Source organism: Notothenia coriiceps, unplaced genomic scaffold (assembly GCF_000735185.1).
Source record: "Notothenia coriiceps isolate Sejong01 unplaced genomic scaffold, NC01 NC01_scaffold00026613, whole genome shotgun sequence".
NCBI classification, from domain to species: Eukaryota; Metazoa; Chordata; class Actinopteri; order Perciformes; family Nototheniidae; genus Notothenia; species Notothenia coriiceps.
In genome coordinates this window covers 418621-429962 of record NW_011359314.1, presented here as the reverse complement: position 1 = coordinate 429962, position 11342 = coordinate 418621, and the positions used below count along the sequence as shown (strand labels likewise).

Genomic DNA, 11342 nt, shown 5'->3' with positions numbered 1-11342 from the left:
GTCTGAATCAAGAAGTCTAGGGCAAATAATTGCAAAGTAATTGAAAGTCTCTTCGCTGCGCATCTGCATAATGAATGCATTGTGGGACAACTGTAGTTTATGGGCAACGTTGATCCTGTAAAGCGGCATGTAGCTTATAAAACGTATTATATTTTTTGGAAAGTCTTTTGTGGGCCACATACATGAATGGCGGGCCAAGGATTTGGCCCCCGGGCCTTGAGATTTTTTTTTTATTTGACCCCCTGCTCTAGATTCTATATGAATCGTGTGCATGCTGACTGTATATGTAGACACTTTTAGGTGTTGTAAAGACTGGGACAATTTAGATAAATTGTGGCCCATTTGCAAGAGTTATAATGGATTTAATTTATCATTCAATCTACAGAATGCAGATTATTCATTCATTATGTTTAAACAATGGAGATAATCGCAGGATTGCAATACTATAGTCTCACTGAAGCATGCAAACCTGCGCTGTACCTCGAGTTCACCTAACACAAGAAGAAATAATGGACCCCTGTAATTGTAAACAGTTACCTCACACTCATGCATAAGCTTTACACATATGAGAATTAGATATGACAGTGAATGCAAGTGGTATTAAACTGGCAAGCCCGAAGTTGCAGTTCTTCTTGCCACTTGTTTTTACCGGCCCTATGATCCAGGTGTGTTGCCAGACCTCCATGTTGACTGTTTACTTTGGTCCCTGTCATTAAGGACAAAGTGGGGCGAGGTAGGGGAGCTTGGATAACTATAGACCCAATTGCTCTAGCCAGGGTGTTATGCAAAGTCCTGGAAAGATTTTGTCAGATAGACTATGTTCTTATTTATGTTACCATCAGATAACCAGTTTGGCTTCAGGCTAAGCATGGTACTGAGCTAATGCATCATGGCTTGAAAGGAAAGGTAGAAACCATAGAAGACAGAATTCCACTGTTCTGATTGGTTTTTATTGGATGCCTCTAAAGGCTTTTGACCGAGTTAAACCATCATAAACTGTTGTTAAAATTAGACAAAGGGGTGTGCCCAACAGTATAATAAGGATCTGCTGGCTTATTGGTAATGCCAACCAGAGCATGCGATAAAATAGGGGGGGAAATGCAGTCTCGGCGCCATTTGGTGTTAGTTAATGGAGGTCCGCCAGGGGGCTCCTCTCACATGCCTTTTAATATCTATATGGATGATCTATCAGATGGATTTAAGTGTCTGTAAAACAGGCTGTGTGATTGGTAATGTGATTGTAAACCATCTTATGTATGCTGATGATCTGGCAATTGTCTCTCCTAGCAGTGCTGGTTTTCAACAGTTAAATGTTTGTTCTGATTACGGAGTCAAATTTGACGTTAAATACAATGCTAAGAAGAGCGCTGTAATGATCTGCAGAGCAAAAGGGGATAAGAACCTTTGTTTTCCAACATTCTGTTTGTCAGGACAGGTGCTGTCTGTTTGCTGTAACACTAAGTATCTGGGACACATCATCACAGATGAAATGGCTGATGATGATGACATGTATAGACAGCGGCATGTCTTATATATGCAAGCCAACATGTTGGCTAGATAATTCTCTTGGTGTTCAGATAAGGTTAAGGTGAACCTCTTTAGAGCTTATTGCACTCCTCTTTATACTGCCCCCTTGTGGGTCAAGTATAAGAAGGTGAGCCTCCGGAAGCTCCAGGTTGCATATAATGACTGTCTGCGTATACTGCTTAGAAAACCAAGGTGGTGCAGTGCAAGTGAAATGTTCTGTAATGCACGAGTCAACACGTTCCATGCTCTTTTGAGAAATCTGATGTACAAATTCATCTGTCGATTGAATGCTTCTCATAATTCTGTCATTATGCTACTGTCAAATCCGTGTCTCAGTGCTGTACGATACCAGTCACCTCTGTGGAAACATTGGTATAACTGCCTTTTTTAATTTTTATTTTTGAGTGTTGTATGTCTTTTAATAATGGACCAAGAGTCTCTTTAAATAAAGCTGATGATGATGATGATGATGATGATGATGATGATGATGATGATGATGATGATGATTAATTAATGGGAAGAAAATGCGTATTGATCAGTGTTACCAAAAGATACATGATTTTTCTTTTTGGATAACACTACCAATAAGACTTAAGGAATGAATGAGTGATTGATGGACTGCAGACTCACCACATTGACAGCATCACACAGGCGCTCTGAGGGGAGCGGCTGGCTGATGGAGGGGCAGAGCTCCTGCAGCAGCATCACTGACTTCAAACCCTCCGCTGTGCAGTCAGCCACAATCCAGCCACAGTCCCGGGTACTGAAGGGGAAACCTCCCTGATAAAGAAAAACAAAGGGATAACACTTTTTGCACACACATGCCAACAGGCTAGGAAATTCACTTTTGTCAGAGGCCATTCTTGCTGTCTTTTCATGTGTTATAATACCTTGTTTATCTGTCTGTAGTACTTCTGATACTCGGGAGGATTTTCAGGTATCTGTTAAAATGGGAAATCAATTGAATTCATATTAACACGTTTTTAAGTGGGAAAAAAAACTTAAATAAGCACTAGCAATGTGTTTAATGATGTTGGTGGTACCTGTGTGATGGTGAGAAACTGATGGGCATCTCGGAGGCACCCTGCTAACGTGGAGTTATTCTGGGCTCCTGCCTGAAAATCCCCAATAAACAACTCATTATAGTCAGATACTGCTTTAGGAAACATCTCAACAAGGTCTGTATGACAAATTGACCAAAGATCTAGTATTTATTGTGATATTTAAATGTTTAGAAATATGAGTTGTAAGTGCAGTTTGTTTGTTTCTGGCTCAGAAAGTTGTCGTGACCTTAAGGGACAACAACGTTCTGTTTTACCAGGGAATTTTATATCTATGAAAAAGGACACGAGGGATCCCACTGAGCCCAACGCAGTTTTAGTCAAGTGGTACATGTTTTCTCTAGGCCATCCAGAAACATTTTTTGATGTTGTCTTAATTGCTCTGGTTATACATAGTTATACCTATCCAAATTTAAAAACAACAATTCCAACCACAATAATGAGTGACTTAGAGGTGATGGTAAGTGTTATTTTGTGTTTGAAAAACCCAGGAATGCTTTGTTCTCTTTTCCAGTCTTTGCATTAAGCTAAGCTGAACATCTTCTGGCCCTAGTTTTTATTTTGGTACAAATTCTACTACTTCAAGGTGTGTTACCTCAAGGAAAGCCTGTACAGCAAAACAAGTATCCCAGAGTTGAGATCCATTGGTCCCCTATGCAAGAGAAAAAGGAGAAAGTGGTCAAACGCTCAAGTTAAACTTGAACTAAAACTATTTCTGCAGGATAAAACACAAAGTATGGAACCAGCAAGTAAATAAAAACAAATTAATTGAAGGGTAAAAAGTTGATTTGAGTTTTAAGTCCATCCATATGTTTCTGCCAATTAATTGACTAACCGGCTAAGCAGTATTTATACCAAGAGCTCCTACAGGACATCTGAGCAGCTCAACCGTTCCTAAACATGAGCATTCATGGTGAGACACCCCTATCATTTTACTCAATACAGTTTCAAAACTAACCCTCACTCCCAATATAGAAAAGGAACGGAAAACTAAATCTCACCTGCATTTTCATTCCATCTAATCCCAACCTGGAACACAGAGAATTTAATGTTAGTTTTTAGGGATCGGACAATTTTTAATATAACACTTTAATTTATAGGCATACACATAAACACCTTATTCTGATCAGTTGTGGAACAGAAGTGTGTTTAGTTAGTAAAACAGTTGTAAGGGATGGACTGACTGACCATAGGTAGTCTGGGATCCTAGACACATGCTCCTGAAAGACCGGAGAGGAGGGCCCGTCCACATACCAGCGAACCAGCATGTTGATGGTCTTGGAGATCTGAAGACAACAATGAAATACTCAATTTTCACCCCCTTTATTTCTTTTGAAATGTCAGTTCATATAGGGTGATCTGAACACTTTTGGAAATAAGTTAGTGTTTTTGATCCTGTGTCAAGCATACACATATCCAATACTCTATTAAATCTGTGGTTGGTATATCTGTGTATACACTACCGGTCCAATGCTGACACACTTGGTGAAACGGTCGTCGGCCTCGATGTGTTCATACAGTTCTTTGACAGCCTTTTCTCTCACCATGGTGCTGTGATGGGCTTCATACACATTCAGCACCACTGCAGGAACACAGTCACACGGTTAGGGGGTCATTTACAGAGCAACTCTTTGGGAAATTCCCATTATAAACACTTCCTCATTTATCAGTCTGAAAAAACATCTTGTTGCCAGGAATATGCCAAATATTTTAATTCCCTGTATTATTACTAACTTGAGTGCATTGCTTAGCTAGGCAATATAATAAGGAATCATTCTGTAAATGTTCATTGTTATGCGGATGATACTCACCTATATTTATCCATCAAGCCTGATGAATCCAATCATCTAAATACAATTCAAGACTGACTCAAGGACAGAGGGTGTCGTATTGTCATACTGATATTCTGTACAAACTGTGAAGTCCACTGAGACAAATGTAACATTTGTGATATTGGGCTATATAAATAAACATTGATTGATTGATTGACTGATTGACTGAGATGCAAGTGAGAAGAATTTAAAATCTGGTAATCTATTTTGTAAGTCTGATATCAATTGTATTTATGGCTGTGGTGGAAAGTAAAAAGGTGCATTTACTAAAGTTTGTACTTTAGTCTTTTTTTTAATTATTTTATTTGTATTTATTTATTTGTATTCCTTTTATGCTAAAAAGTGTTGAATCAGCTACACATGGTAGTTTTAATGACATTAAGCAGTGGAAAAGGGTCATTACGTGCTTTTGTAGGTGTTGGTTTGTTATTGCTGCCCAGTGTGGTGACACTTACTGTAGGCGACGTCGAGCAGCGTGCTGTGAGGGGTGTACATGTCACATGATGCGACATTGTTCCTCTGAGCGGGCCAGTTGATGGTGGCATAGTCCTGGACATAAAGCTCCTAGAAAAAACAAAGAGCAATTTGTTTGTGTATGTGAATAAACATATTGCGACTGTAGATATATTTCTTGTGATCATCTTATATCTAAAGAAAAAGTGGTTTATATCTTATTTCACACCAAGACTGTCTAAATCAGGGGTTCCCAAAGTGTGAGGCGCGCCTCCCCTGGGGGACGCCAGAGAGCTTCAAGGGAGGCGCAGCCGCAAGAAAAAAAGAAAGAGAAACAGTGAAATGTAGCTAGTTAACTTCAGCTAAATGTATGCGAGCGGCAAAATATGGACAGATGTTTAGTGAAGTTACCTAAAGTGAGAGAGGAGACAGCGTCTGTCAGAAAACGGAGGAAGTATGACAATGATTATTTGAAGCTAGGATTTTCATGGACCGGTCCTGATGGCACTCCACTGCCACAGTGTGTTATCTGCAACGAGGTGCTAGCTAATGACAGTATGAGACCATGTAAACTCCGGTGTCATATTGAGACGAAACACCCATGTTTGGTGACCAAGCCACAGGACTTTTTTGACCGGAAGCTCAAGGAATTGCAGTCACAGAAAAATGTCATTGACATATTTAGCACTGTGAATACAAAGGCAACCGAAGCATCATACCGAGTGGCGTTACGGATAGCTAAGCTAAACCTCACAACATTGGTGAAAAGTTACTCCTCCCTGCTGCTAAAGACATCTCCGTCTCAACTATTTCTCTCCGAGTGCAACGTATGAGGAAGCTGCCATCCTTAACCTCAACATGTTTAAAACATAAAGAGGTTTAAAAAAGCTATTGTACAATGTTTTAAGGAGGTGACGCTCAGCAAAAAGAGAAAGGTAGCGAAAACAGAGCATTTTATGACATTTTCTCTTACTGGACCTCTTTGAAATGCAATTGAATACCCCTGCATTATAGCAACAACAACAACAATAATAATAATAATAATAATAATAGCAATAATAATTGGGAGGGGGGGGCGCGGCTGTGATTATGTTCTCTGAGGGGAGGATCACCTTCCCACACTTTGGGAACCCCTGGTCTAAATAACTGTTTGAGTGTCAACTCAAAAGAAGTCCTTAGAATAAAGAAAGCCTTATCACATCTTTCAGAGGCAGGATTTTGAAAATATGCGAAAAATGAGCCACAGGAACTGTTTTATTCCACTTTGTTTTGCCATGGTTTTCTTGTGTAGCATAAATAGACTGCATCCGCATTTCGTTAAGTAACCCTGTTTTACAGAATGACTGAGAATGATTATTTAATCCTTGTATAAAGACACGTTCGCACTATAAGTACTGACAACAAAAACATGACATATACTTTTACTACCATTGAAACAAAAAGTAACTTGTAAATGATTGAATACCTTAACTAACTAAATACATTGGCAACCATTTTTGCTGACATTTGAATAATTATAGAGCCCCCTGGTGGAGGAGAAGGGTCTGCACCTGTCGGAGGCTGAGGACCAGCGGGTCCTCCTCTGCAGACAGCCTCACAGCGTAGCAGTAGCTCATGGGGAGGTACACCTGGCGGCAATGACACCACAGGGTGGAGGGGTGGGCAGGCATCCAAGAGGGGAACAGCCTGAGACAGATACATATTACATCATTAAAACGTTTACATTTATTTTTCTTTGCAATATCTATTTTTTTTTAAGGAGAAGAATCACATGCAGGCATTATGGAGATACACACCATCAAACAGTGGTTAGCGCCGCAGACATTTAGCAATGAGAGAGTTGAAAGAAACTAATTGATAAACCAGAAAAACCGTTGTATAGATACTGTAGAAAACTTTGTCACCCCACAGTTTAAATGAGAAACAAAAACGATCCTTTCTTCTCCACTTCTTTGATAGTATGTCTCCACCTGCTGACAAAACTGTACACTGTTTGTGATATAGTTTGATAATTATTTTTTAAAAATTGTTTGAATATCTGTTTTGCAACCTGTAAATATGTCAACACACATGCATCACTTTATGGCTACAGCCCTTTCTTAGGGGAGCGTGTGTTTTTTGATGTGCTTAGTAAATTGCTCTGAAATAACGGTAGTATTTTGTGTGATATGTTGCATTATTTTGTCTGCATGAATAACGGAGATGAAGAGAGGTTGCAATTTTCAGTGAATGAATCTCCTTTTATTGTTTAGCGACAGAAAATGCAAGAAAAGTATTTAGAGTATTTACTCTAACCTGAACTGAGATCCTGAAGCTTTTTCAGTGTCATCTTAGCATGCCTGGTGGGTATGAGAGGACATTATGGGATGTTAGAACTCACCACATCTCTGGCAGCAGTGTGTTCATTCCTTCCCAACTGTACACATTTAAAATGGCCAACCAGAATTTACCCCATGAGGGAATCCCCACAGCCCCACCTGTAGAAAAATAAAAAACACAGACAGCTTCAGTATTCAACTATCAACATAAATAACTGACATGGTTAATAGTAGTCTATCAATATGAGTTTTACAATGGCTGCTGGCTATACTTAGAGAAGAGGCCAGCCAATGGCCGATATACTGTGTATTGCTAAAATATAGTTACTGTATTCAAAATTATTTTTTGCCTCTTTTAAAATACGACAATTCAATAATAACCAATGAGACATAAAATAGCTATGGACTGCATTTATATAACTATTTTTCCAGTCTCTGAGATGTACAAATATAAAGATATAATTCTATATGAGACGATAACTGACATTGTGTTTTTAGGGATGATTCCCACTTATTATTTCCCACTTCCCACCTTTGCTGTGCAGGTTGTTCCTGGCTCGAATCATGTCTGGATCATCAGGCTCTACTCCCAGAATCCTTAGTGAGATGTAGCTCAGCGCTGTGCCAAACACAGTGGACTTATCTTCAATGTGTCTGGGAGAAACAAAACACATCAACAATAATAAATATATTTCAGGGAGTCTAACCATGCATTTTAGAGGTTTGTCTCAGCAGTGGGAAAGAATGGGCACTTCCTGTAACAGTTTATCAACAAGTATGTGCAAGAGCTTATATCAAAACATTATATTTCACGATAAAGACAGACCCTATAATGGAAAGTGACAAACTATGATAGATTATTGACACAATTCCCCTTTAATGAAACGGTACTGCAAAGCGTAATACCCTTTGCCTACTGCAGTTCACTTACACGTGACCTCATGTTAAAGTAAAGAACTTGAATGAGATGGCATGTTAAATGCATATATAGATATTTGTACTTACAGACCCCAGCCTCCGTCTGCTAGCTGCACAGAGCGCAGGTACCTCACCATCTCTTTCTGCCAGGCAGAGGGCAGAGGGATCTTGGCAATATGGCAGGTGATCAGGAGACCTGAGCACAGACATGAACATCAATACAGTGAGAGAGAGACACACAAGAACACAAACACAGGTGTCATAAAATCACCTGCTGCATTTTATTTAGTGTTATACCGTAACAAAAACGTATCCTGTTTGATATATCCTCCAAGTCTGATTCTTAATAGTTTTTCTCTCCTTTTTATTTAGAGCAGATAAAAACATCTATGTGTTTGTTGTTGTAACACTTATTTCAACCACAAGAGGCTTAAGAGCACCACTATCATGTATTCTAAATAGGACTAAAAACATTAATGTTTCTCTATTTGAAGATGAATCCAGATTAAAATACCTTTCTAGACTAAAAGTATAATTACTGCTGTAATGACATTACTATTTTCACTGACAAATGAAATATTAAACTCTTTTCAGTGACAGAAAATGTATAACATGTTAATCACAAAGTAAGTTTGGGGATCAGACTTGGAAAATTGATCACCAGAATCAGAATTTGGACAGTTGCTTCATTTAAGAATACAATAAAATATTAAAACAAACATAATAAATTAAAGTAAAAATGTATAATAAGAGATATTTGTCATCATTACATACCACATAGAGATAATACATTTTTTACAATGTGTTCTATAATTTTCAGAAATCATCTCCCCTGATGTCTTCAGTTTTCTGTCTGGCACATAAAAAGATTACAAGGCCAAATGATAAACACTGTGGCTTTAAATGAAATGTATCTCTTACAGGAAAAGACACAGGAAAGCTGCTGAAGAGAAAAGTGTCACATATAGGGACCTGGAGGAGGACGATTTGGTTTACCTGGCAGCAGGAAAAGGGGTCCGCCGTAGTCCCCCGCCCAGTGACCGTCCTCTGCCTGCAGCTGGCTGTAGAAGTGCATTCCTTTCAGAGCGGCCTTTACAGCCGTGTGGGCAGCCGGGGACTCGGACACAAACTGACTCTGCAGAGAGAAGAAAACCTGAATTAACACCAGTTTCAAGCGATACATTTCAGGGGTCTTTCAACCACTTTGGCAACTATTGACAGGAACCAATACAAGTTGTTATTCTATCTAGTACTGTTTTGGTACAAAAACAAGTAAGCTCTCAGAAGTCTATTTGTTCCTTGCTTGCTGTGAAGGACATCTCCAGGGCTACATCTGAATTCATAAGCTATTTCAACTAGGGCTTCACACATTTATACAAATATTATCAATAAGGACAAGTACAATATCCACATTTCAGTATCTGAAATATTTGCTAAAGGCAAAATATGTAAACATCTTCTTAAAAGAACACACCACACATCATTTTAATATATTTATCAAAAGATAATGGGTAGAATGTTTCAGAAATGATAACTTCCTATTGTATATAGCGGATCATTATGAGTCAAAAATAATTGCATTTAGTTATTTTTTACAACTGGTGCAGCCCTAATTAAAATGTTTCATTGTCACTATATACTACCATATTTGAGTGTCTCTGTTTTATATTGTTGTAGAAACTGTCAAGAAATAATCAACCTAAATGAACCCAGAGTGCAATGCAAAACGTGTTGCATAACAATCATAAACCCAGCACCCTTTTGTGCCATTTAAAACAAGAAAATAAATATTCAAAGCCTACCGTGTCGAGGCCTAGAGAGTGTGCCTCCAGCATGGTCTGCTCTCTGTCGGGGGGGTCCTGGTCTTCAACATAGCGCCATGTCTGCCGGCCCTCCACACTACTCAGCCTCCAGCGGCTCAGGTCAGTGGCTGGCTCCGTCCTGTACGGCCCCCCCCTCCTCCGCAGGTGCCTAACAGATACAGGAAACATTTTAATGATGGACTATCTAACTGTTTAGTATACTGCTAGATTCTTCTACTATATTTATTAGTTTAACATCTCACTAAATACAAATGTTTACTCTAAGGCTGTGATATATGTCTTTTCCTGGTTTTAAAACTTCATTAACCTTTTCTGAAATTACAGTTTGGTCACCTGTTTTATTATTTACTTTGACCTACTTCATCATTTCATCCAAATGACTAATTATTATTTATCAAAACCTTTTTTGTGAAAATATTTAGTGCAAGTATCAAAAGGTCAACCCCTAACATTTAGTCACATACACATTGAGAGACATTTGGTCAGATACATCATGATACTTGATTTTTTTGTATCGCCTTACCTACTGCACTCAGCTAGTCATCAGTGAGAGTAAATATAGATTTGTTCATAACTTTGTACACATCATGTCTGATACAATATCAAAAAGCATGTTTGAACCTCTCTACAAGCTTACAATTGGCCTTTATTTTATTGCTGTATTTGAAGTGTTGAATAATTTGATGCTGCATTATATTGCATTATTAGAAGTGGGAATCTTCACACTGTTTTAAACATAACTTAAGTCAGTGATCTGTTGGACAATACAGGTATGAGATCCTGTCAGAGGGGAATAAGCAATTAAACAGGAACATTGGCATGCCATGTAAGCAGCTATACTTTTGTAGCTGGTAACAATTAATCATATACTATATCATATCATATAACTACACAACATAGATTTTTTTAATATGCAGAATAAAAAAATATATATATTTCCCACTTAAAGAGAGTAAAAAAAGTAGCAATTATATGTACTCTTTTCCACTTCTGCATTGAAAATATGCAGTGCATTATCCAACTAGTTGAGGAAAAAGCACAATCCGAGTTATTCTTTTCATGAGAGAATTACTTAATGGTCGGTTCGGCCAATTTGACACGAGCCAACTAACTGCATTATTTGCTTTAAAGAACGCGCACATCCAGAGAAAGATCCTCAGTGATAGAAAAACGATACAACATTTTACAGCACTGTTGTATCTACGATTTAGTCTTTCATATTAAGCAAACAGATTCTGTCAAACTGTTGACCCTCCATCCCTTTCAAATCGTCATATCGGAAGTAGTTTCGGCGACATAATCTATTAAATAAAACTAACATACTTACGTGCCCTCAGTCATGTTTGACAGTAGAGTTGAATCCTCCGCTGAACTTTATGAATGAATTTATTTTCAGGTGCTCTGGAAAGC

General features: G+C 38.4%; 1 protein-coding gene across 2 annotated transcripts; it reads right to left on the bottom strand.

The window, feature by feature from the left end:
* Nucleotides 1-2103: 2103 nt before the first annotated feature.
* lss (lanosterol synthase (2,3-oxidosqualene-lanosterol cyclase)) lies at nt 2104-11342 on the bottom strand. Of its 2 annotated transcripts, none has more exons than XM_010784893.1 (15): nt 11256-11342; nt 9912-10080; nt 9106-9244; nt 8197-8305; nt 7724-7845; nt 7254-7350; nt 6424-6559; nt 4876-4984; nt 4052-4170; nt 3777-3874; nt 3590-3617; nt 3184-3240; nt 2571-2642; nt 2418-2468; nt 2104-2307 (listed from the first exon to the last, which is right to left on the bottom strand). In XM_010784893.1, the coding sequence occupies exons 2-15, from the start codon at nt 9942-9944 to the stop codon at nt 2119-2121; spliced, it is 1359 nt and encodes a 452-aa protein (XP_010783195.1). In that variant the 5' UTR covers nt 9945-10080; nt 11256-11342; the 3' UTR covers nt 2104-2118. The 2 variants fall into 2 exon arrangements, with proteins under 2 accessions (XP_010783195.1, XP_010783194.1); XM_010784892.1 differs by having other exon boundaries at nt 11260-11339.